The sequence below is a fragment of the Miniopterus natalensis genome, chromosome 2, assembly GCF_054644295.1.
Source record: "Miniopterus natalensis isolate mMinNat1 chromosome 2, mMinNat1.hap1, whole genome shotgun sequence".
Classification (NCBI taxonomy): Eukaryota; Metazoa; Chordata; class Mammalia; order Chiroptera; family Miniopteridae; genus Miniopterus; species Miniopterus natalensis.
This window is the reverse complement of record NC_142082.1, coordinates 137522778-137550475: the sequence shown is the minus strand read 5'-3', so window position 1 is coordinate 137550475 and position 27698 is coordinate 137522778. Positions and strand designations below refer to the sequence as shown.

Here is a 27698-nt window from a genome sequence, read left to right as displayed (position 1 = left end):
GGACTTATTTAATAGCAGGCTCAAGCATTGTTAATAAAAACATTTATTTTGCATTTTATACAGAACAACCTGAAGTCTGCATCATGACTTAACAAGTTACCCAGGGGTTTACAGACAGCGTGTCCATCTGAACAGCATGGTTCTGGGATTAGGGATCCACACAAACACAGGCAGGAGTTGTGAGGGAGAAAGGGGGCACAGCAGGAGTGTATATCAATCCTTTCTTAAAGAAAAGGCAGTACGGCATTCTGAGTCACTGAAAACCTGTGCAGATGGGGCTTCTAAAACAAACACTATACTGTGAGCTCTTAGGGATGGGGCAGGCAGGATAAGGATCTTGATAAATAAAGGGATATATTCTTGTGGCAGGGGATGAGGAAGGAGGCTTACTATTTTTAATGCCCTCAGCCCCAGGACTTGATATTCCAAGGAGACCATGTTCAAACTTAAGTAATTTTCCTGCTCAGAAAAAGGTGCTAGTACCTCTGGAACCAAGGCCATGAAGATATCATGCTGTTCAGTCCTAAGTCCCTATTCTATGCCCCACAGCATACTAAAATAAAGGGAAAAAAAGGTCAGAGGGTAATGGCTAAAAAATTTAGTTCATTTTAAGCACTGATAAAGCCAAATGGCTGGGAAAGACCATATATCAGACAGTGGTTTATACAACCTGCAGAAAGAGGTCTCTAGTAGAGATCAAGAGGGGAAGGTCCAGAGCATCCTCAGCTTGAGGTGCAGCATGTATAGAAAATCTCTGAGGAGGTATTAAAGCAGTGTAGAACAGAACACTCCCAGATCTTAATTTTTATGGGATAACTTAAAAAGGAAAGAAAAATCAAACACTGGGTGCCAGTAACAACAAATGCCATGGCCTTTACGGTCACAGCCTTTATGGTTACCTGGTAGCATAAAAAAAAAAATGCCCAAAGCATGTGCAGCTAACCAATAGGTCTTGCTAGGAAGTGTCTGTGCAGATGGGACTTGGTACAGCTGACAATCAAACATGATTCCTATGGAAACAGAAGGGGCAGAGTCCTGGTTTGCTGGCCTACTGAGGGCTGGGCAGAATAAGTGACTGTAGATCCTCTGCAATCAGCTTTGACCCAGGGAAAGAGGAGATTCTCACTCTAGAGGTGGTGTGTGTGTGGGGGGGGGGGGGGGCAGTGGGGGGTGCAGATTTAACCCACACCACATGCATTAGTCCTGGTTATCTTACAGTTGATGGGCAACTCATACCAGGCAGGGGAAAGGAGCTGGTTAGGGAAAAAGGTGTCATTTTTCATCTTTTAAAGTCTTAATTTATATTTTAACCTCAAACTTATTATCAGTGCCTCAGATACAACTTAATCTTAAGTCTTTAAAAGCCCCCTGAAACAAAACAAAAGTACACTTTTTTTTAAAGCTCCCTCACTTCTGGTAGTTAGTTTTCTCCCAAGTCTCCAGTTTTACCCTGACTTAGAGTCCACAAACTTCATCAGACCATCTGTGCTCATGGACTTGGGCCTCTCTAGAGGGAAGCCTAGGGCTCGGCTCCAGATGAGCTGTGCCAGTACACCCAATGCTCGTGACACCCCAAACAGGACCGTGTAGTAGTTCATCTCCGTCATGCCATAGTACTGTAAGGTAAAAGAGAAAAGTGTTTTGTTAAAGGCCTAGAGGTAGTGGCATTTACAAATCCAGGGTCACAGAAACCTTAGCCCAGTTAGCGTTGAATAGAAATGACACTGGGAAAAGTATAGCAATTGCGATTCTGAAAACAGAGCACTCCTTTCCTCCTGCCCACACCTTCTCAACCATAGGCAACTTTATCAGAAAGGTAAGGAAAGAGGTATAAGAGTCCCTGCTTTGACTAGGGAATTGACTTTGTGCATGGCAGAAAACAGTAGTGTTTACTAAAAAGTAAAGGGAAAGCCGGAAAGGGAGGACTCACCTGGAGCAGCACCCCACTGTGAGCATCTACATTGGGCCAAGGATTCTTGGCCTTGCCCTGTTCTAAGAGGACATTGGGCACAATCTTGTACAGCTGAGCAACAAGCTTAAACATGGGGTCGTTAGGCAGGTGTTTCAGAGCAAACTCTCGCTGACACGTGTATCGTGGATCAGTCTTTCTCAGTACTGCATGGCCATAGCCTGGGACAACCTGTAAAGAGGCGGAAAAAAGCCAGTTATATTCTCAGGTGGAAATTCTTGTCTTTTCTAAATTCTTCAGGATAGACAAATAGGGGGGTGGGGAGTACTCCTCTAATTTAGGGACCACTTTTCATTCTTTTCTCCTTAATTCTTCCTAATTGGAGAACTTGGGTCTTGACTTCTTTCCTAGTTGCTAAACATCTCTGCTTACCCGCCCTGAGTTGAGTGTGTTCCAGATGTAGTCTCGTAATTTTTCATCTGACACATCTTTGCCAACTTCCTTCTGTAGGTGTGTCAGCCAGACAAGTACTTCCTATGGATAAGGTTTGAGGAATAAAGTGTCAATACATATGCTAAGGAGAACGTCAAGATCAGAAACAAAAGCATAGGATTACGAACATGGAGCAGGAAAAGAAAAAGAATAGTCTTACCTGATTTGCCAGTCCATGTAGGGGCCCTGCCAGCCCATTCATGGCTGCTGCAAAGGACAGGTACGGGTCTGAAAGGGCACTGCCCACCAAGTGGCTGGTATGGGCACTTACATTGCCACCTTCATGGTCACTGTGGGGAAATAAGAAAGGAGAGTCAAGGTCAAGAGAAAGAGGAAAAGGGTCAGATTATGGAAACATAGACCTAGTTCTCTTGTCACATACTAGCCTAGTTATGGGCGTACACCAGCCTATAGCCAGCCAGTCAGTTATTCATAAGCTCTTGTAAAAGATGTCCCAATCTCATTACCAGCCTTTGTTCACTAATCCACAGAACTGGAGAGGTTACTGGTTGATGAAGCCTGTGTGCCAAGCTCCCTGACTCTCACTCCAGCTCTAATAAGCAATGGCCAGAAGAGGGAGCTCCTGGAAAGCTAAAGGAAAACCTTATGTGAACAGCTAGTACCTTTTCCCACCTAGAAGCACTCTCTTGTTCTTGGTGTGGTTATCATTTCCCTGTACCTTTTGACCTTCTTCACTAGATCCCTTTCTTGCTTTGTATTATCCCTTATGCCATTTTCTATTGCCTTGCTGCCTACCACCTGTTCCCAGATGAGGAAACTTTTAAGGAGCTTTTCTTAAAATTTCCCACTAATCCAGGCTATGGTTGCTGGGTCTAGCTCACCTGTGGATGGTGAGGTACAAGCGCATGAGCTCAGTAAACTGAACATCGGTATAGCCTAACATGTTGGTGAAATTGTGGGACCAGTCCAGCTTAGAGTCAATGGCCCCAATACTGCTGCCCTCCCGGTACAGATTTCGGTAGATCTTTGCGGCAACACAAGGTAGCTTTGCGATCAGATCCATACAGTCTTCGTAAATCAACTGAAGGCGAGAAGAGGAAAATGGAGGGGGGGAGGGAGAAAAAGAATTATCAACAAAGAATTAGGCAGGGATGCTATTTGTCCTCCATGGACTGGGCTATTTGGGTTGATGGTTATATGCTGAGTGGTTATTAGATAGAGCATAACTACAATAACCATTTAACTGAGTAACTGTTATGACCCAGGCACTGCACTAGATGATTTACTCATACTACCAGAGGTCCTTTAAAACATTATTCCCAAATTTTACAATTCTATAATGTATATAATGACCTCCATTTTACAGGTGAGGGAGCTGAAGCTCAGAGAATTCAGTTAAATGCCAAAGTCAGATTGAGAACCCTTATATGTTTAATCTTGATCTTTCCAGCTATATGACTTTGCACTCAATGAATGTGTTAAGAAACTAGGTTTTAATAATTAATTTTATGTTCCACCTTTCAAAGAAAATTCACCATATATGCCAAGGGTCAAGCAGTGGAATTCAATTGTTAGCTAATAGCAAAGGCTTCCTTTTTTTTTTAAAGAATAGTTTATTGAGTTTTAGAGAGAGAGGGAGAGAGGAGAAATATTGATCAGCTGCCTCCAGCATGCCCCCTGCCAGGGACTGAGTCTATATATATGATATTTTTCCCCTATACATACATACCTATGAGTTTAACTTACAGAGACAGTAAGAGATTAATAACAATAACTAATAATATAATAACACAATTATAACAATATACTGTAATAAATATTATGCATGTCTCTTAAAACATTTTGTGATATACTCACCTTTTCACTTAAATGAAGCACTTAATGGCTTCTCTTTGGTATATCCAAATTGCCAGCATCACTACTCTTTATGTTTTGGGACCATTATTAAGTAAAATGAGGGCTACCTGAACACAAGCACTGCGATACCTTGACTGAAGATTTGGTAACTCAACCAGCTGGCTACTAAGTCACTAACTGGTGGGAGCATATACAGTGTGGATACATACACTGGACAGAGGGAAGATTCATGTCCCAGTGGGATGCAGCAGGAAAGTGCGACATTTAAAACATATGAATTGTTGACTTCTGGAATTTTCCATTTAGTATTTTCAGACCACAGTTAACTGAAACCATGGAAAGTGAAACCAGGGATAGGTACTGTGCAGTATAATTAGTTGTTTTTTTTGGTTTTTTTAAAAACATATCTTTATTGATTTCAGAGAGAGGAAAGGAAGAGGGAGAGAGAGAGATAGAAACATCAATGATGAGAGAGTCATTGATCGGCTGCCTAGCCCACAACCCAGGCATGTGCCCTGACCAGGAATCGAACTCTGATCTCCTGGATCCTAGGTCGATGCTCAACCGCTGAGCCACACCCGGCCGGGATTAGTTGTTTTTTGAAGGCAGTGTTGAACTCAAACTCAAAGATCTTCTCATAGAAAGCTGTTTCTCTTTGGGGAAAAAACCCTATCTGTAAACATATTAATAGTCTAGCTACACTATTTGCCTTTATAGTGAGGATACAGCCTTTTTAAATTTTTTATTGATTTTAGAGAGAGGAAGGGGGAGAGAGAAACTTCAATGTGAGAAACATTGATCAGTTACCTCCCACACGTGCCCCAAACCCACAACCCAGGTATGTACCCTTGACCCATGCGCCCTTGACCAGGAATCAAACTGGCAACCTCCTGGTGCATGGGATGACGCCTAACCAACTGAGCCACACCAACCAGGGCAAGGGTTCCATTTTTTTTTTTTTTTTATATGTTTTTCTTGATTTCAGAGAGAGGAAGGGAGAGGAAGAGAGAGATATGTTATTTGTACTTTTAATTTTCTTACAATAATCCTGTAAGGTAACATATCCCTCATTTTACAAATGAAGAAATTGGGGGTTGGCCACGTTAAGTAACTTATGCAAGGTTACCCACTTAGCTAACAAGTATCATCTAGCTTAAACAATTACTCATGGCCACTTAAAAAAAAAAAAATCCTCAGCTGAGCTTGGCCAGTATATTTCAGCAGTTGAGCATGAAAATCCAGGAGATCGAGGTTCAATCCCCAGTAAGGGCACATGCCCTCGGTTGTGGGCTTGATCCCCAGAAGGGCACTTGCAGGAGGCAACCCATCACTGACTCTCATCATTGATGTTTCTATCTCTCCCTCTCCCTTCCTCTCTCTGAAATCAATAAAAATACATAAAATCCTCATCCCATTGGTTTTTAGATATTTTTCCCATTGATTTTTAGAGAGAGTGGGAGGGAGGAGGGGGAGAGAGAGAGAGAAACATCGGAGTGAGAGAGACCATGAATTGGTTGCCTCCTGCATGTACCCTGACTAGGGCTGGGAATGAACCTGCAACCAAGGTGTGTGCCCTAGAAGGGGAATTGAACACTGGCAACCCTGTGGTCTGAGGGCCAATCATCTAACCACTGAGCCAAACCGGCCAGGGCAACTTATGGCCACTTTTGTTTCACCTATACTATAATTTCCTCCTCTTCTCAAATTATTTTGAGCTAATGCCAGACATCATATATGGGGTGGGGCAAAAGCAGGTTTACAGTTTTATGAGCAACACAAAGTTTTTTATTATTAATGATTGTATTATTTCCCATAAGAACTGTAAATCTTCTTTTGTCCCACCGTGTATTTCAACATGTGAATATTTAAGCATGTATATCTAAAAGATAAAGGTCTTTCATAAACCAAAATCACAAAACCATTGTCCTACTGAAAAAAATACTCAGTATCACTAAATACCTTCTCAGTATTCAAATTTGTGTGATTATAAAGCACCCCTGCATCACTCGAGGACTAAAAAATAACCCACACTGCAACTGTCTAATATGTCTCTGAAGTCTCTTTTAAAATAATTTTAAGTTCCTTCTTATGCTCTTCTTTATTTTTACTTTTAAAAAATTTTTATTGAATTTACTGGGGATGACATTGGTTAACAAAATTATACAGGTTTCAGGTGCACAATTCCACAACACATCATCTGTACACTGTATTGTGTGTTCACCACCCAAAGTATCTCTTTTTTTAAATTTGCAATTTATTTGTGGAAAATTGAATTATTTCTTCTGTAGAATTTCCCCCAGGTTTTGCTGATTATATACTTGTGATACCATTTAATGCGTTCCCCTGTCCACTGTATTTTGTATGAACTGAAAGTTAGATCTAGAGGCTGGAGCAGATTCAGGTTCAAATTTTTTTTTTTTAGCAAGACTATTTGATAATTTTGTTATGTTCATTTATTGAGAAATATATAATATCTAGTTGTCACTTTTTGTGATGTTAATAGCTTGGTGAACTTTTATGTCTCAATTTTAACTTCTCAAAGGGATTTTAAGTTCCTGAGGGAAGGGACAGGGTTTTAGTGTTTCGTTTTTTAGTTTCTTTGACTGATTTTAGAGAAAGAGAGGAAAGGAGAGAGACATCGATTTGTTGTTCCACTTGCTTACGCATTCATTGGTTTGATTCCTGTATGTGCCCTGATTGGGATTAAAACGCGCAACTTTGGTTTATAGGTACAATGCTCTAACCAGCTGCTTCCATCCATAGTTCCAAGTACATAGAAAGCATGGAGTAAGTATTTGCTGACTGATACTACATAGCACCATCCCATCAAGCTAACTGGTTAAAAGCTACTACAAGAAGTCATGAAGTTTCAGTAGTTCTGTTGGAACAAAGAACAAAATTCATAATAACTAGCCTAAATGAGTTAATCCCTATGAAGTCACTTATACTTAATTACTCAGTGAATTTTGTCAATGCCACCAGAATTCAGTAAGAATACTGCCAAAATACAAGCTACCTGAAGCAAGAAATACTTAGTTAACACTTCTGCCAAGTTCTCAGATTAATTACATGATAATCATACTACTAACTATACCTCCTTGCAGATTTACATCTCCCAAGAACGTAGGTTACTTCCAGAAGCATGCATCAAGGACAGGCAGTTCAAAGGGAACCCCTGGTTTCATTAGTCAAAGGCCAAGAACAGGATCTTGGGATAGGCAAGATGGTATCTGTGCAGTAGATACTAACTTTCAAAATCATTTGTAAAGTATGAATGCCACATCATAAAGAAACTACAAAAATGTGATTGTTTCAACTTCTCCCAGTGAGGGTGAAGTTTATAAAACAAGTATCAGATCAGGTTTGGCAGTGTGGGATCCTTAACCCCGTTTTTTGTAGTGGTCAACACTGTATAGTTAAGAAGTTAAAACACACACACACCACAAACACCTGGCAGAGAACTCTTATTCATTCTTTAATAAGTGAAGACTGGAGTGCTATTTAGCTACTTGTACTAACTCATTCTTCATCTGTAAGCCATGGGAAAAAAGACGTTAAAACACACCACCACATTTGAAGACTGGCACAGCAGGGGCTAATTTGGGGAAGATTCTTCAGTTAAATGCTCTCATATGGCATAGTTTACTATAGGAAACCTCTCTACAAAGCCATAAAAGTACGCTTACCTTACCCTCTGATTCTGGAATTGATATTTTAAGTTAACTATAATCTATATAAGGATGTTTAAAAAAAAAAAAACACCCACCCACAAACCACCAAAAACAAAAAAACATGCCACCATCACAACCGTCTGGAATAAGGGTAACAAAATTGACCATAACTGTCATTGTGAGCCACCACCTTCATCACCAGTAAAATTCTGGCCAAGTATTTAGCTATCAATCATTATTAAGACAGAGAAGAAGAAAGCTAGTATTAATAGTAAAGAGACCCCAGAATGAAGCAAACTCAAATTTGAAATGTTGTCTCTACTTAATTTTTCTAATCCTCAGTTTTCTCATTCAGTAAAATGGGAATAATAACAACATCTACCTCACAGAGTTGTTCTAAGGATTAAATCAGATGATGAACTTTATGCACTTAAAGTGTTTATGCATGTTTTCAAGAGTTGTTAGGTGTTAACATGATTTAATTATAAACAGCTTCAAAAACCATATATACTGTTTATTAGCAAAACTCGATCTGTCAGCTACTTCCTAAATTTTATTCACCTTAACATTTACTTAAGGCTACTTCACAATTAAACAGCTGATTACATCACAGTAATCTTTTGGTCTTGAGTGAAGTTAAGTCAAATAGACAGAGTCCTAACTCTTTCAACTCAAGAGGTTACACTATCTAAAGTCATATGAACTGTGAAGGAAGGAATGTTGGAGACAGATCATCCTCTTGAGGTATATGTAAAAAAACAGGATGAGCCCGGCTGGGTGTGGCTCAGCGGTTGAGCCTCGACCTAGGATCCAGGTGATCAGGGTTCGATTCCTGGTCAGGGCACATGCCCAGGCTGTGGGCTCGATCAATGACTCATCATTGATGTTTCTATCTCTCTCTCTCCCTCTCCTTTCCTTTCTCTGAAATCAATAAAGGTAAAAAAAAAATTAAAAAAAAAAATTAAAACAAACGAAAAACCAGGATGAGCTGATCATCCTAGTAAAGACTCAGATCACATATAAACTTAACATAAATTTTTAAACAGAAATAACCATCTGAGTGTTGTCATGTAATCCTTAAAGAGTCCATGGTTAAATGAACCAAAACAGAAAACTGAACTGAAGTAACATATCTGACACCTTTAAGGGAGTTAAAAGATGTAGCAGCAAAAGAGCATCAAGCTTCACTAAACTAAAGAACTAAAACCCAGTGGTGCTAATTTTTGTGTAGTGTGAACTTATTAGACACACATCCTAAGTCTGACAAATACATCAGTATTGCTTGTACTCTCCAGAAGACTGGCAAAGTCCTGAAATACATGTTTACCACGAGACAGCCACATGCAGATAACATCTCAAAAACAGATGATGGTAGAATAGTCAATCAATGGCTACACTGAAATGGAGGCAATAGCAAGCAGAGGAGTACATTTTAGTGATTCAACAAAGGACAGTGTGAAGCAATGCATGTCTGGGTGCCTGAGAAATACCTTTTAGGTATCTATTAATAAGTATGAAGAAGCTGTTTTCTCCCCCCTCATGACACTCAAGTAACAATGCACTTCTGGGTGGCCAATTTCTAAAAGAAAAGTTTTAAAACAGAAGAAATGTAGGTCTTAATTTAACCTTTTGTGTTATGGTGACCAATACAGATAACAATCACTTGAATAGTATTTTAAAAAAGAAAACGAGGGCCCAGCTGGCATGGTTCAGATGGTTGAGCGACGTCCTATGATCCAGGAGATCTCAGGTGCGATTCCTGGTCAGGGCACATGCCCAGGTTTTGGGCTCGATCCCCAGTGGGGGGCATGCAGGAGGCCGCTGATCAATGACTCTCATCATTGATGTTTCTCTCTCTCTCTCCCTTCCTCTCTCTGAAATCAATAAAAACATTAAAAAAAGAAAATGAGGAAGGAGACTTGACTAGGGGTGGTAAACACAATACAATATACAGATGATAACTTGTAGAATTGTATATCTGAAACCTATATAATTTTATTAACCAACATCACCCCAATAAATCCAACTAAAAAAGAAAGAAAATGAAAAGCAATATATTCAGGCTATAGAGCCTTCTGAATCTACTGATGTGCAGCTCTATAAATGCTTTAAGTGCTTCTGAATGTGTATATTCTGCACCATTCCAATACCCTCCTCCTCCTCAATGCCAAATAGACTAATATCGATTGCAAATTCTCCCTCCCTCCCTCCCTCCCTCCCTCCCTCCCTCCCTCCCTCCCTCCCTCCCTCCCCCAACAGCAAACATAATTCTCCATACACAGTTGGCATCAAATAAATATTGGCAAACCAAATGAAGCAGGATTTGCCAAAATCCCAAGGGGATTTCATCAGACCAGTGGATCACAGTATGGCCCACAGACCATTTTGTGCCTTGCATCATAGTGAACTCTTTCGGGCCTTCTTGGTGGTTGGCATCTTATGGTCAAAATCATTTTGTATACCTGTTTTGCAAAAGGGAACTCTTGTGTTCCTATATTACCTGTCTCTGAATAAGAAACAAAAGAAAATGAGATGTCCTCCTGTAACCCTAGCTAGATAACTTGTACTTGACCTAGTGTTTTTGAGTATGTGGGATATTGGAAAGAAGATGGAAGGAATTAGCTACTATGCATTGGGACAAGGCACAATAGTCTTCTCCTACTACACAACTACAGAGTATAAACATTTCATTTTCAGAAAATAAAGCTCAGTGTCCTGGATCCTACTTCTGGGATACTAACTATCCTCCCACTTCTGACAGGTATCTTGAGTGGGCTAGTTCAGAACTCTGGCTGATTGGCATTAGTCCTCCCAGACTCTATAGAGTTGCCTTAGTTGTAAGATTGTATAACTTGTACAATCTTATACAAGTTGTAAGATTTCTCAAAGTTCTCCTTATTTGAAGAAGAGGAGTAGGTGGGACTGCTTGGCATTAGTGTGAGACTATACTGTGAAATCTTCCTCAGGGACCCTGTAGTTAAGTCGTATCCTTTTTCTTTAAAAACATTGTTTTTCCAAACATTGATTTTAGAGAGAAAGGGAGAGAGTGAAAGAGAAACATCAATTTGTTGTTCCACTTATCTATGCATTCACTGGTTGATTTTTGTATGTGCCCTGACCGGAGATCAAACCCACAACCTTGGCAAATCCGGACGACGTTCTAACCAACTGAGCTACCTGGCCAGGGCGAAGTCACATCCTTTTCAACGTTCCAAGAGCCCTGTGTACATATTATAGCAGGGTTTTACTGAATCATTTCTTTTTTACACGTACACCACCCTAACCAAACCAACAACTTCTGATGACAGAAAGCATGCTCCATATACCTCTGTAATCCCAAAGACTGAAAAAAAGCAAGCCACAATAAAAATTTGTTAAATACATTTCTGGCATAACTCAGAAGTAAAATTTCCTAAAGATTCTATACTCTTTTTCTTCCTTCACAGTCTATTCTTTTGAATCCCCACCACATATCAATCACTGCACCAAAATTTCCTACCTCCCAGTACTTGGTTCGGTTGACACCCTCTGCATATGCTCGGGCAAAGTTGCTTTCACTATTGAGGGCTGTAATGGCTGCACTGAGCTGAGACATGGGGTGTAGATTGGTGGGAAAGTTGTCCAGCATGGTGACCACATGGGAAGGCAGAGCTGCCCTCTTTGCCCACTCTTTTGAGAGCCAAGATACCTGTGGAAAAGGAGACACTGCTCAAACTAGGCAAGGAAAAAGAAGAGAAAAAGACAGTGACATCTGAGTAAGAAAATACAGGCGAATTCAACCCAATCCACTTATACAGCAGAACTCAGCTCTGATTGTTCCCCTTCACTGTACATCTCTATAGCCACATCAGGATTAAGTGTCACAGATTAGAGAAAGGCAAAGGAGGAGAATGAGAAAGGCCAATGCCCTTCTGCTTTACCTGTTCCTCTGTTGGGATTTGCCCAGTTACCAGCAGCCAAAATAAGCCCTCTGGCAGGGGTTCTTCCCCACCCTTAGCCTTGGGCAGCAGTTTCTGGCATTCAGGGATACTGTAGCCTCGGAAACGGATGCCCTTGAAGGAGAAAAGTAAGAATTACAACTTAAGTTTATTAGCCTGGAAATCACATAATTGACTGGTCCTAGTTTTATCAGACATTTCAACAAATTAGAGTAGAACTTTTAAAACTTAAATCTTCACATAATTCTGCTTTATACTTTTAGTTTTACTAGTTGAGTTACTAAAAAGATGAGATTAAAGATGGCGTCCGACTGAGTGGAAGCTATACTGACACTCTCCTGGGACCAAACTGGAATTAGAACTAAAATATAGAAAAATCATCCTGAATAATCAACTGCAACTGAAGATGAGCTGGAGAGCACCTTCATAACCAAAAAGGAAAAGTGGAGACCCCATAGAGACGGGTAGGAAGTGCTGAGGCACGAGAGGGCTGGCTGGGCTCCCATAGGCAGGAGCTGAAGGTCCCAAGGGATATCTCCCCTGTGGGGGGTTTCCACTGAGGACTCTAGGGCCTAAACACTAGTCTGGGCTTCCCAGCCAAGAGCACCAGAACTGAGAAAGGTGCCCCACATAGCATCTGGCTGTGAAAAGCAGCTGGGTTTCTGCCTGCCAGGGAGAGATGGCTGGAAATGCAGGCACCCTATTAAACAGCCAATGCACAAAGTTTCCTGTGCAGCCACTCACCTTGGGCTCCAGCAGAGGGAGGGAAGAGTGGACTGGAGCTATGTGAGGAGAATCCAGGGACGCTGGCTGGGGGAAAAGAACTCAGAGGGTAACCCTCTGGATTCCTGTGCCGAGTCATAACCCCATATTGCAGAGGCAGACATTTACTTTCCAAGCAGCTTTTGCCTGAGGGGAAAACAATTGCTCCACCCTGCTGGAAAACCTCTCTGGTGTGTGTACAGCCTGAGGCTCATTAAGAGAATCAGATTAATCACCTTGCAGGCAGAGGCAGACCTTAGAGTGCTTTGAGTCTTTGCGTGATCTGCTTCTGGTCCCAGGCCTTGGAAAGGCAGACTTTGGTGAGCATCTTGGTCCTGTCCAAATGCACCCAGCCCCAACAGAGGGGAACACAAGCCATGGGTTGTTGATAGCTTCAAACAGGGTACTCAAGGACAGTCACAAACAGTATATGACATTGGCCTAGCAGCAGAGACCTTCCAAAAAGACTGAGAGTCTTAGCAGGGCTACATAATACACAGAAATAAACCCAAATAGGCAGCCAACATGGGGAGACAAAAAAACAAGCCCCTAATGAAAGAACAAGAGAAATCTCCAGAAAAAGAGGTAAATGAAACGGAGATAAGCAATCTATCAAATACAGAGTTCAGAATACTGATTGTAAGGATGCTCAACAGCATGAAAAAAGATATGGAAACTATGAAGGAAATGAAGAATGACATGGCAGAAATAAAGAATACACTGGAAGGAATAACCAGCAGATATGAGGAAGCTGAGGATCATATCAGTGAACTAGATGACCGGGTAGAAAAAAAAATCACTCAATCAGAGATCCAAAAAGAAAAAACAATTAAAAAACAGGAGGACAGTCTAAGGGAGCTGTGGGAAAACATGAAACATAACAATATTTGCATCATAGGAGTGTCAGAGGAAGTAGAAAGTAAGCAAGGGTTAGAGAACCTGTTTGAAGAAATAACGGGAGAAAACTCCCCTAACCTGGTGAAGGAAAAAGTCACACAAGTTCAGGAGGCACAGAGAGTCCCAAGCAGGAAAAAATCCAAAGAGGCCCACACCCAGACACAGCATAATTAAAATGCCAAAAATTCAAGACAGAGAGAGAATCTTAAAGGCAGCAAGAGAAAAGCAATCTGTTACCTACAAAGGAGCTCCCGTAAGGCTGTCAGCTGACTTCTCATCAGAAACTCTACAAACCAGAATGGAATGGCATGAAGTATTCAAGGTAATGCAAAACAAGGATCTGAAACCAAGACTACTCTATCCAGCAAGGCTATCATTCAAAATAGATGGTGAAATAAAAAGGCTAAAGGAGTTTATCACCACCAAGCCAGCACTGCAGGAAATGTTAAAGGGCCTGCTGTAATAAGAAGAAATAGAGAGAGAAACATAAGCATAAAGAATTAAAATGGCAATAAATGAGGATCTATCAATAATAACCTTAAGGACTTTAAGGGAGAAATCAACAGCAATACAGTCATAGTTGTTGACTTTAACACCCCGCTGACTTCACTGGATAGATCTTCCAGACAAAAAGTCAACACAGAAACAGTGACTAAATGGCACACTAGGTCAGATGGATTTAACTGACATTTACAGAACATCTCACCCCAAAGCTGCAGAATATACATTCCTCTCAAGTGCACATGGGTCATTCTCAAAGACAGACAGCATGTTAGGACACAAAACCAGTCTCTACAAGTTAAAGAAGACTGAAATCATATCAAGCATCTCAGATCACAAGGGCATGAAACTAGAGATCAAGTACAGTAAAAACACTCAAAAACATTCAAACACATGGAGGCTAAATAGCATGTTATTAAGCAATGAATGGGTTACCAATAAGATCAAGAAAGAAATAAAAAACTTGCTGGAAACAAATGAAAATGAACACACAACAACCCAAAACCTATGGAACACAGAAAAGCAGCCCTAAGAGAGAAGTTCATAGCACTACAAGCCTACCTCAAAAAGCAAGAAAAATTTTTAGTAAACTAACCCTCCAACTTAAAGAATTAAAAAGCTCCCCGTGAAGCCATCTAGACCAGGGCTTTTGTTTGCTGGGAGTTTTTTTTATTACTGCTTCCATTTCATCAATTTTTTATTAGCCAATTCAGGTTTTCTGATTCTTTCTGATTCAGTTTTACATGACCTCACTCATAGGTGGAATCTAATAAACAAAATACGCTGAGGAAAAAATAGATCCAGAGACATAGAAGCATGGAATAGACTGATAAATCTCAGTGGGAAGGCGGGAGTGGGGGAGTGGGTGAGGAGAGATTAATCAAAGAACTTATATGCATAACCCATGGACATAGACAATAGTGGCGTGAAAACCTTGGGGGGGGGGGGATCAATGGGAAAAAAAGGAAGGATATCTGTAATACTTTCAACACTAAAGATAAGTTAAAAAAAAGATCAATAGTAAAGAAAAAAAATGAAAAGGTAAACTTATTTTTCAGTTATTCCATATATACTTATTTTCAAGCTTCCAAAATATGAAGGTAAGTGCTTTATTTTGTTCTCTGTACCCTCAGTGTTCTAAACCACAGTGTGCACAATAGTCAGTAAACACAATAATTACTAATGATTAACGTGAGGGTCTCTTACCTCATCAGGATCAAGAACTGATGTTTCGTATACCAATCCCTTCATGCCTCTCATGCCACCATACATCTAAAGGAAAGAAGAGGATGCAATCAATGGTCAGAATAATTCAGGCTAGAGCTTGTTAGTGCTTTGTGGGATTCTAGAAGAGGTCATTTATCTCTGACTGGTAAGACTTCATTTGGGGGAAGAAGATTTCCGAGGAGTTAACTTGTTACAGTATGGAACTTTGCAAGGGAGACTGCTAATACTGGAAATGAAATTTTTAAATTGAGAAATCACTACTTTATTTGATGTTTCTGCCTCTGTTTGCTTTCTTTTGTTATTGAACTTTATTTTTTCTCCTGCCCACTGTTACTCCCTCATTCCCATCAACCACAGTAAACAGAATGGGATCTATTACAGGGGAAGGAGATAGAGACGAATGGCTAAACCTACTGTGGAGTTATCTGAGCTGCTCACTCTTAGGGCTAGAGAAGAAACCATCCTAAAGCTGTTCTAGAGGGCCTGGAGAATAAGTCCAACATCAACTCAAAGAGAGCCCTCGCCCCAAAAACTAAGGGGTTGGAAAGAGAAATAGAAACTTCATTCATCCCTCCCATAGGTGAATTAGGTTAGGCTCAACTATTAAATCTGTAGAAACTAACAATCTAATTTCTAATAAACACCATTTAGCACCAACATTTCCTTGTATGGAACAGAAAGCTTTTGAATAGTCAGTGAAAAGAACAGTACTTTTGTTGAAGCACATTACAGAGCTACTTTTCCTGCCAAAACCCCACAACCCTTACCATGTCCACAGTGATTTGGCCCACCACCGTCTTGCCATGTTGCTGCCTGAAGGTCTTAACTCTGGCCTGCTCCTTAGGTATCAGGTCAGCCAATACATCTTTCAAATTCTAAAAAGAGAAAGAGCGAGGCTAAGTGATGGTCAAAATGTTGGCTACATTTCCTGCAAAGTAGGTGTATAAAGACTGATTTTTTTTTAAATCCTCACTGGAGGATATTTTTTCTATTGCTTTTCAGAGAGAGTGGAGGAGGGAGAGAGGGAGAAAGGGAGAAAGGGAGAAAGGGAGAGAGGGAGAGAGGGAGAGACAGAAACATCAATATGAGAGAGACACATCGACTGGTTGCCTCCTGCACACGCCCCAAATGGGCTGGGGATGGAGCCTGCAACTGAGGAATATGGCCTTGGCTGGAATCAAACGAGGGACCCTTCAGTCCATGGACTGACACTCTAACCACTAAGCCAAACTAGCTAGGGCTGAAGACTGATTTTTATAACATGCCTTTCTCTATCTGCCAGGTAACACTGGTCAACTACTCTGTATAGATGAGTTAAAAGAACTAGGCAGCCTAGCTGGGTGTGGCTCAGCAGTTGAGCATCGACCTAGGATCCAGAAGACATGGTTCAATTCCTGGTTGGGGCACATGTCCTGGTTGCAGGCTCGATCCCCAGTTGGGGACATGCAGGAGGTAGCCGACCAATGACTACTCTCTCATCATTGATGACTCTATTTCTCTCTCTCCCTATTCCTTCCTCTCTCTGAAATCAATAAAGATATATTAAAAAAAAAAGAAAAAAAGAATAAAGAATTAGGCAGAGCCCTGGCAGGGTAGCTCAGTTGGTTACAGCATCATCCCCCTATGTCAAGGTTGTGGGTTTGATCCCCACACATACAAGTACCAAAAAATGAATCAATAAATAAGTAGAATAACATATTGATGTTTCTCTCTCTAACCCCCTTCCTGTCTCTCTAAAACTCAATACATTTTAAAAAAAGAAAGAGGCAGAAGGAAAGGGGAATAGGGACTTGTTTTAATGGGTACAGAATTTCAATTTGGGAACATGAAAAAGTTCTGAAGATGGACAGTGGTGATGGCTGCACAATAATGTGAATGTACTTAATACACTTAAAAATGGTGGCACATTTCCACCATGGAATACTATGCAGCTGTAGAAAAGAAAGATCTCTTACCCTTTGGGACAACATGGATGGAACTTGAGTATTATGCTAAGCGAAATAAGCCAGTCAGAGAAAGACAAAGTATCACATGATCTCACTCATATGTGGAATATAATGAACAAAATAAACTGAGGAACAAAACAGACCCAGAGACACAGAAGCATGGAACAGACTGAGGGATCTCAAGTGGGAAGGCGGGGGTGGAAGAGATTAATCAAAGAACTTATATGTATATATGCATAACCCATGGACAGAGACAACAGTATAGGGAAGGCCTGTGGGTGGGCCGATGCGGGGTGGAGGGGATTAATGAGGGGGGAAAAGGGGGACATCTGTAATACTTTCAACAATAAACATAAAATTAAAAAAAATTTAAAATGGTAAATTTTATGGTATGTATATTTTACCACAATTTTTAAAAAAAGATTAGACAAAAATATTTGATATTCTCATCTCACTACATTACTGTGTAAATTACTTCTTAAAATAGTAGTAATAATAAGTGTTATATAACAATAACAAATAATCTCCAGAAGATACTCAGGATAATGATAAGTGTGGGTAGCAGCCAAACCACCCCCTAACCCTATCCCAGGATCAGTCTCCCTCAATGATTCTCAGTCTTTTTTCCCTCAAAACTTACCGAGGAGGAAGCACTAGCATGCCGGGCAGCAAAAACAAGACAGGATGCATTCTGCAAAGAAAACACAAAAATTTATGCAATAATTACTCTTTTCTCTTATGTATTAACAAGGAATGACAGTGATTCAACCTGTCTTCATCTTAGCCTCTAAGGACAGTTTGACATAAAAAAAGCTGTAAAAAGGCCCTGAATATCTTGGAAAGAGTTACCAAGTCTGGAGGCAGCAGTCGGTTTAACTCTGCTTCTTGCATTCAGAGCTTCATTCCCTGAAGACAGACTCTCTCCCATCATCTGGGTTCCAGAGCTGGGCTTTGTTAGGCACAGAGGAAAGGTCAGAAAGGCTGTTGTTAGACTACCCAGTCCATCTCAATCTAGCTATTAATAGTTCTGAGTGGCTCTGAGAAAAGCAAATGAGAAAATGATCAATTACTTAACCCTGCTGGTAAGATCTCTCCAGCACCTAGTCTTCTGGTAACACTTCAACCTCTTGAGTCAGTCTAGGAGAGCCCACAGGCAAAGGCCGACTTTAAGAACACTACCTCAAATGCTCCTGGAAAAAGCACAGAGAAGACAGACCATCTACAAAGTAACAACTGACTGAAGACTACTCAACAACAGCAATGGAAACCAGAAAACTGAAAATCATCTTCAAAGTGCTGAGAGAATAATTAAGCTAGAGTTGTGTACCCGGGTAAGAAAATATCTTAAAGGAAGTAAAATGAAGACATTTCAGACAAACAAAAGTTGACAGTGTATTGCCTATACACATGCACCCAAAGAATTTTTAGATCTACTTCAGGAAGAAAATTATCCAGAAAGATAGACCTGAGATTCAAGAAGGCTATATATTTCCACCCTGGCCGGTGTGGCTCGGTTGGAGCATCGTCTCATACACCAAAAGGTTTTGGGTTGATTCCCGGGGTCAGGGCACATACCCAGGCTTTGGGTTTGGGGGAAGCATGGGAGATAACTGATCAATGTTTCTCTCTCTCTCTCCCTTCCTCTTTCTAAAATCAATAAGGAATAAAAATTAAAAAAACCAAACAAAAAAGAAGGCTATATCCCTCACTACAAAGACAAATAGTATAGCTAGCCTATTCATATGTTTACAGGCAGGGTTTTTTCCCCAAAGAGAAACAGCTTTCTATGAGAAGACCTCTGAGTTACAACAAAAAGTTCAACACTGCCTTCAAAAAAACAACTAATTATACTACACAGTACCTATCCCTGGTTTCACTTTAACTGTGGTCCGAAAATACTAAATGGAAAATTCCAGAAGTCAACAATTCATAAGTTTTAAATGTCGCACTGTCCTGCTATATCCCATTGGGACATGAATTTTCCCTCTGTCCAGTGTATGTATCCACACTGTATATGCTCCCACCAGTTAGTGACTTAGTAGCCAGCAGGCTAGGTTATCAAATCCTCAGTCAAGGTATCCCAAGTGCCTATGTTCAGGTAGCCCTCATTTTACTTAATAATGGTCCCAAAACATAAAGAGTAGTGATGCTGGCAATTTAGATATGCCAAAGAGAAGCCATTAAGTGCTTCATTTAAGTGAAAAGGTGAGTATATCACAATAAAATGTTTTGAGAGACAGACCACTCACATAATTTTTATTAGAGTATATTGTTATAACTGTTTTATTATTAGTTATCGTTGTTAATCTCTTACTGTCACTAATTTATAAGTTAAACTCAGGTATGTATGTATAGGGATAAAACACAGTATATACAGGGTTCAGTACCTATTTGTGGTTTTGGGCATCTACTGTGGGTCTTGGAATGTAACCCCTGTGGACAAGGGGTGACTACTGTACTAACTAGGTATAAGGGCTTAGACAAGGAGATTAACTTTTTTGCACAAGATTATTTTGAAGATAAAATGAGATAAAGTAAGTCCCAGTTTCCTCATCTATACTATGGTGCTAGACGACTCACAGGGTTATTTGGTGATAAAATGGATGCAAAAGTACTTTGCAAACTAAAAGGATTACACACCCACAAACTAATTCAGGAACAAGTCCACACCTTTTCCTCCTTTTGGCAAAAGGCCAGAAACACCTTTTCTAGTAACTATTGCCATACTGTCCAGTTGCACTGAACATCATTTGAGCCAGTGATACAGTATGAATTCCAAAAAGCTACAGGCCTAGGATGAGGTTTAGTGGGGCCTGAGGCTTTTTAGATTTTAGTACCCCTCTTTTGTTGTGGCAGGACTGAGCATTGAAAAGGGAAGTGACCCTTCAGAAAAAGGTTATTTTATTTAATTTTTTAATCCTCATGCGAGGATATTTTTTCCTTTTGCTTTTCAGAAAGAGTGTAAGGGCGAGAGAGAAACATTCATGTGAGAAAGACAAATCGAATGGTTGTCTCCCAAACGTGCCCCGAGGATCGAGCTTGCAACCAAGGTATGTGCCCTGGCCGGAATCAAACCCAGGACCCTTCAGTCTGTGGGCTGATGCTCTAACCAGAGCCAAACCAGCTAGGGCAGAAAAAGGCTATTTTAAAAAGAATCAATCCAAAGGTGAAGGCCTGGGGGTGGGGTGGGGTGGGGTGAGGCAGGAGAGGGGTGGAAAGGATCAATGGGGAACAAAGGGAAATCTGTAATACTTTTAACAATAAAGATAATGCTAATAAAAAAAAAAGAATCAACCCAAAGCTAAATTCAGAGGGCACAGGCAAACTAATTTTGTCCTTAAGCAAAAGGAGAATGCCTCAGTTTGTTAATCAGAACTGTCCTTAACTCCTTTCATTAACTTCTTAGAGTCTCCTCTAGTTCACTGAGGACCATCTGGGCAAGAAATAAACAGCACAAAGAGCCCTTTAGCCTCTTCACCCTACGAGGGGGGGCAAATGGGAGCTGGACCCAGCACTAAAGAAATAACTTCGCCTATTCTTACTAGTCACCAAAAAGTGGACAAGAGAAAACATGTGAATAAGTTCAAACTACTGTTCTACAGAGCTAATAACCATGTTCAAGCTATTCCATGCTCAATGGTCCCACAGATCCCTTATTATAGAGGCCCCCATCTCCCAGCAACTACATCAGCCCTGCAGCAGACCTTTTAATTGTGGGTCACTGATTGTTGCAGTGGTTGGCTGTGTTTTTATTAATTTTTATTTTAATTAAATAAAAAATTTTAAAAACATATCTTTATTGATTTCAGAGAGTGGAAAGGAGGGGGAAAGAGAGATAGAAACATCAATGATGAGAGTCATTGATAGGCTGCCTAGCCCACAACCTGGGCATGTGCCCTGACCAGGAATTGAACCCCGATCTCCTGGATCCTAGGTCGATGCTCAACCGCTGAGCCACGCCTGGCCAGGCTGACTGTGTTTTTAAATAGGCTATAGAGGAACATATCATCTGAGAGAAGAAAAGAAGTTGAAATATCTCCATAATGGACAATTTTTCCACTTCTACACCCCTTGAAATTTCTACAATGGCTGGCTGCTTCATTGGCAAGAGGAAGGATTATAAAAAGAATAGTTTAAGGTTAAATCTTAGGGGGGGAAATCTATATTAGCTCAACAGATAGAATGACAGCCCATATCTTAAGATGAAAATGGAAATTCCCTCAGATTGGAAATCTTTCTTCCACTGATATGAACATAAAACAAAACAAAAACATTCTTTCCCCATTGTGAGAGAGAACTGTTAGAATAAATGAGCAGCCCTCTCCTTTTAAGATTAAAACAAAATAACACAAAAAATAAGAGAAAATCAGAAAGAAAAGGGTGGAAGATCACTTAAGGCTGTAAGAATGCAACATCAATTAAGAGAATCAGGTGGGTCATGGCTGCTGCTTCATCATTTCTCAAACCTGTTTATATGAATGCTATTTTAAGCAAATGATTAGTTAAGAAGAACTTGAAACTAAACTATATCACCCCATTTCCACCATCAGCAAAGTCTTAATTTCCTTTGTAGAGAGCATCTTTGTCATTTAATTAGGAGACTCCGGAGTAACATAAAGAGAGTTGATCTCAAATGTCCCTAATCTCCATCAATAACACTTCTTAGCCAGATCTCCAATTTGCAAAGCAATGCTAATTTGTGGAGAGCTTGGCTATGTAGCTATAGAGTAAAGCTAGTCTCTTTTTACTACACTTCTCTGACACTTCTTGGCTATGTGACCCTAGCCAAGTCACTTAACCTTTCTGTACCTGTGTTCTTAGATGTAAAATAGGAACAATAACAGTACAGACCTCAAAGGATTGCTCTGAGGATTAAGTCAATACAGGGTGGGGCAAAAGTAGGTTTATAGTTGTTTGTATGGAAAATACAATAATTAATATAAGAATAAACTGTTTTGCGTACTCACAACTGTAAACCTACTTTTGTCCCATCTTGTATTTACAAAGCACTGAAAACTACATCTGGCACATAGCAAGTGCTTTGTATTTGTTATATTATAAATATATAAAATGAAATAGTATGGTGACTTTCTCATACCCTTCAGTGTAAGGTTTAGTCATATTTTTAGCTAATCCTGAAGCTTAGGATAAATTAAAGAAATCAGAAAGGTTTTAAAGTCAGCAACTCATTGGTATGACCACTCAAAAGGCTAGATTGGGAAAAATTTAAGTGAAGACAACTTTACCTAATGATGTAGAAGACAGAAAACATGATGTAGAATTGGAAACAGAAATCTGGGTTCTAGCGCCAGCTCCATTACTAAATAACTGAGACATCCAAAGCCAAACAACTATTTCCCTTTCCTTCTCCATATTTAGGATAACACTCAAGCTAGTTGCTCAAAGTCCAATTCTCACATTCCAACAAGGACACAGGTAAAGGTATTAGAAAGCCTTGCTATTTAAAATGACTGCTGTCCTGCCAGTGTGACTCAGTGGTTGAGTGTCCACCTTGGAACCAAGAGGTCACAGTTGGATTCCCAGTCAGGGCACAGATCCCCAGTAAGGAGTGTGCAGGAGGCAGCCAACGAATGACTCTTACTCTCTCATCATTGATGTTTCTATCTCTCTCTCCCTTCCTTCTCTGAAATCAACAAAAACATATTTAAAAAATAAAATATGACTGCCTAGCCCTTCTGGTTTGGCTCAGCGGTTAGTATCGGCCTGCACACCGAAGGGTTGCAGGTTAGATTCCCAATCAAGGGCACATACCTAGGTTGCAGGTTAAATCCCTGGCCCAGGTTGGAGCTTGTGCAGGAGGTAACCAATCGATGTGGTCTCTTTCACATCAATGTTTCTTTTTTTATATATTATTTGCCACCTTGTTAGGTGGTATTTTTTTTTTTTTTTTAATATATCTTTATTGATTTCAGAGAGAGGAAAGGAGAGGGGGGGAGAGAGATAGAAACATCAATGATGAGTCATTGATCAAGCCTGCAACCCGGGCATGTGCCCTGACCGGGAATCAAACCCTATTCGCCTGGATCCTAGGTCAATGCTCAACTGCTGAGCCACGCCTGGCCGGGCTCACATCAATGTTTTTCTCTCCCTCTCTCCCACTCCCTTCCTCTCTCTCTGAAAATCAATGGAAAAAATCCTCGGGTGAGGATTAATAATAAAATAAAATAACATAAAAAATAAAATAAAATGACTGCCTAGCCAATGGCATTAGCATTACCTGGAAATTCTTAGAAATGCAAAATCTTGGACTTCACCTCAGACCTATGGAATCCACGTCTGCCCTTTAACAAGCTCACTAGGTGATTCATATGAGCAATAAAGTTCAAGACACACCCATGGTCCAAAGTGTTAAGCAGGGGAGTAGAAGGGTAGAATGTAAAGAGCCTGGGATTTGGAGTTATCTAGGACCAAGTCCTAAATCCAGATCCTGCCACTATCCTGCTGTGTTACCTTGGCTATATGACCTAACTTCTGTGGGAGAGGAAGAAACTTTCTTCTACCTTCCCAGGTTCTTTCAGTTCAGTCTAATAATTAAATCTACGGGAGAGAGATTAACAAGAGAAAATAACCAAATTTAATACATACGTACACATGGTAAACCCACATATGTGAGAGTCAGAGACCCCACATACACAAGAGGTACAAAGACAAAAAGGGAAAATAAGATATATTTGACATTTTGTGCTAAGGATCACTTTAGGGATTCAGAGAAGGAGAAGGGTGGTAAGAAGAGGAGATGTTTAGTAATTAGAAGTTTGCCCTGCCCTATAGACGGGTCATAAAAAGTCATTTCTGGTGATAACTTTCATTATGGGCAAGGCCCCTAACTTAAATTCTCTAAGGGAGAAGTAAATTTCTTGTGAGCTCACAGTTTTGATGGCCTTCAGCTCAAAATAATTTACATGCCAAAGTGGCACATTTTGGTGAGGCCTGTTCTGAACCCCTACACTTTTAAGTCTCAGTTTTTACATCTTTAAATTTATAATAAAGCCAATTTCAGAGTAGAAAAGTAGGCTATATAAAATAATTTGCATGAAAGCATCTTAGAACGGTGCTTTCTGCATAGCTGAGTTCAGTATTTGTTTCTTAGAGCTGTGTTGGCCTATTATCTATTACCTCAAAGGTCACTCCCTGTAGTTGGATCCCAGGAAACAAGACAGTCAAGCCTGAGGAAGGGATGAATGGATAATTCCTTCTATCTGGGAACAGAAAACAAAAGCCTCAATTTCCTTTTTAAGGGCCTCCTGACCAAGAGGGGAGGAGTCAGAGGGAGGAAACAAATTTAACCTTAATCTCCACCAGGAGAGAAAATGATTCTAGACAGGAGATGCCAGGGGACTGTTACACCCAAGGCTACACACCTCATTTCATCTACCCACTGGCTGCAAAGAAAGCTGCTGAATAGCTTTGTACAGTACATTCAGGCTATACTCACAGATGGGACAGGCAGATTACAAACCTCTGAGTCATCCCTGATTTTCATCTCCCAGCTCCACCCCCAATTTTGGAGGTGTGGCAACTGGGCTTTTGGTTTCTGGTTGCATGCCATGTGTAGAGTCACCCCACTGGAACAGCAGCTGACAGGGAGTCACCTCGCTCAATAGGTCAGCTCCTTCATGGGGAGATGGAGAGAGCTGCTTCCAAAGATAAGGACCTGACTCACAACGTCTGACAACCAGGATTCTCTCCAGGATGGGGGTGTCACAATCACTAACAGGCTTTTTCAAACCTGCTGCCACCCTTGCAAGAATTCTGCTAGTGAGTTTGCTATTATTGAAAGAAGTGGGCCATAGCTCTCAAATGTGCAAGGATGGAAAAATATAATGAAAAGACCTCTATCTTAAAGGGCCAAGGGAGGGAAAGTACTAATAGTACATGCAGAAAATTTTGCCCAAGATTTGCCTGTAATACTTCGGGTATTTCTGGAATAGAGTACCAGCCAAATCACTTATTAAAAATCAATTAAGCCCTGGCCGGTGTGGCTCAGTTGGTTGAAGCATCGTCCTGTGCACCAAAGGGTTGTGGGTTTGATTCCCAGTCAAGGCACACACCCAGGTTGCAGGTTCAAGTCCTGGTCAAGGTGCATGTGGGAGGCAACTGATAGATGTTTCTCTCTCACCTTTATGTTTCTCTCTCTCTCCCTCTTCCTTCCTTTTTAAAATCAATTAAAAAATAAATAAATAATAAAATCCTTTAAAACAATCTATTAAAACTACTCCCTTCTCCCCCAAATTCTGGCAACTGTAGAATCCTATTTGGATAAGCACTTAATCAATAACATGGTTATTTCCCTCTTACTCATCTTGGCCTATTATCATCATTGGTTCACATCTAGGATCCTTACTCTATAGGGGGAAAGCAAAATTTTCTTTGATCCTCCATTCTAGACACATCAGAACATGTCCTGCCAGATATCCAGGAACTCCAACATTAAAGGCTTGAGAGATGCTTTGAGTTTAATAGAGCCCTGTCCTTCATCAACAAAAGATCAGAGCTTGCCAAGCCAGCAGAACTGGCTAAGCTGATGAAGCAAACATAATGCACTATTAACTGCTAGGAAAAATCTTCTGCTACAAAGGCTTCCAATGAAGAAGGAACAACTTGCATTAAGGGAAAAAGAACATACACAGGACAAAGGCTCCTTTCTCCCCAGAACCAGGTCAGAGAACTAAAGCCATTGAACATCTGTGTTTCACAATGGTGATATTAGAAGTCTACCTGAACTTGATAGGCCACTTAATAGCCTACGCAGAGTAATCAGATTTCATAGTTTGACCCTCTTCACATTTACAATTTCCTTATTCATCCTACCTGTCATTTTCTAACAGATTCTTCCCTAAAGGTTTGCCAACCATTCAGCAAAAGACATCAATTCAGCTTCAGAAAAAAACTAAGACTTCTAATTCTACTTTCAGTAGAATCCTGCCTGGTCGGGCGTGGCTCAGCGGTTGAGCATCGACCTAGGATCCAGGCGATTGCGGTTTAATTCCTGGTTGGGGCACATGCCCAGGTTGCGGGCTAGGCAGCCGATCAATGACTCTCTCATCATTGATGTTTCTATCTCTCTCTCTCCCTCTCCTTTCCTCTCTCTGAAATCAATAAAAAATATATTTAAAAAAAAAAATCCTTACTGTTCTTTAACAAATATTTGCTGAACCCCTACTTATGTGCAACACTAAGTGTACATTAGTGAATAAAGTACATAGGATCTGTCACCTTACTCCTCTCTCAGAAACTAGAAACTGTTCCTTCACTTCTACTAGCTCTTACAAGTTTTAGCTCCTAATGCTTTGCTAGAGGGATTTACAAGAAACTTTTCCTAAGGCATTTGAAGAAAAGACCGAGGAAGACAAACTAAGAGATAATGGCCTAAAACGGACTATTGGTCACAATAGTCACTTTTGAGGTCAATTTTTAAAATAATCACTAATTCTAAATAAATAAATAAAAAATGTCCACTCACTAAGTTTCATATGTTCATTTAATAAAGTTGCAAACAAAAAGGCCCACAGAAAAGGACCACTGAGCATCGTCAGTCAACTGAGGGTACTTGAAAAAATACAAGTCTCCAGATCCCAATCCACTTTTGCTGAATTAGAATCTAAAGTTAGAACTCACGAATGTGCAATCTGAACAAGCATCCAAGATGATGATGATGTCCACTGTGAACTTACAGACCTTTTAAAATGATATCATGTTAAAAGAAATACAGGAATCTAAGGAATCTGGGAAGAACTGAAAGTCAGCCAGAACCTAAGATCTACTGCTAAAGTTACCTCACTCATGTTTTAAATGTCACATCCTATTCAACTCTATCACATAAAGGACTGAAACAGAGCAGAAGGAATTAGTGTGTGCTTTTAGAAAAATCTACCAAGTCTGGTTTCCTGCCTTTTACCCACTTGGATTCTAAGAACTAGGAATGCCAGCTTTTCCTTCTCTGATTATCTACTCCACCTTGCCTCCGCACACCCAGGCACAAACCTGCTGCCAATCTAAAGGCCACTAGGAAGAATAGATGCAATCAACCCACCACTAGCACATGATGAGGCTTTACTCTCCATCTTTCATCTCTGGTCCATCTAGTAAGCATCAAGGAATTGCCATTACTTTGGGTAGGCTGATAATGAAAGTGAAAGCACAGAGATTTGAGTGCTTGATTTATTTTTTTAATCCTCATCCAAGAATATTTTTTCCATTGCTTTTCAGAGAGGGGGGGAAGAAAGAGAAAGAGGGGGGGGCGGGAGAGAGAAAGAAAGAGAGAGAGAGAGAGATCGGCGTGGGAGACACACATTTTGATTGGTTGCCTCCTGCACCAGCCCTGACCTGGGCCTCGAATCCAACCTGTAACTGAGGTACATGCCCTTGGCTACAATGGAACCCGGGACCCTTCAGTCTGCAGAATGACGCTCTAACCACTAAGCAAGTTGGCTAGGGCGAGCGCTAGCTTTAAAAAGTTTTGGGGCTTTAAGCCTAAGTGACATTTCACAGGACAAAACTGACTCAGTTTTTCCCT

At 40.5% G+C, this 27698-nt stretch overlaps 1 protein-coding gene across 1 annotated transcript in view; it reads right to left on the bottom strand.

Annotated features, from left to right (window-relative positions):
• Positions 1 to 25: 25 nt before the first annotated feature.
• CS (citrate synthase) overlaps positions 26 to 27698 on the bottom strand; it is a 30624-nt gene continuing 2951 nt past the window's right edge. The window contains exons 2-11 of the mRNA XM_016224512.2: positions 17802 to 17852; positions 15983 to 16090; positions 15195 to 15260; positions 11811 to 11942; positions 11390 to 11578; positions 3244 to 3443; positions 2562 to 2691; positions 2342 to 2443; positions 1931 to 2140; positions 26 to 1616 (exon numbers count right to left, since the gene is read on the bottom strand). Coding sequence (XP_016079998.1) covers positions 1446 to 1616; positions 1931 to 2140; positions 2342 to 2443; positions 2562 to 2691; positions 3244 to 3443; positions 11390 to 11578; positions 11811 to 11942; positions 15195 to 15260; positions 15983 to 16090; positions 17802 to 17852 — 1359 coding nt within the window. The 3' untranslated portion in view covers positions 26 to 1445. The remainder of the gene's footprint in view (positions 1617 to 1930; positions 2141 to 2341; positions 2444 to 2561; positions 2692 to 3243; positions 3444 to 11389; positions 11579 to 11810; positions 11943 to 15194; positions 15261 to 15982; positions 16091 to 17801; positions 17853 to 27698) is intronic.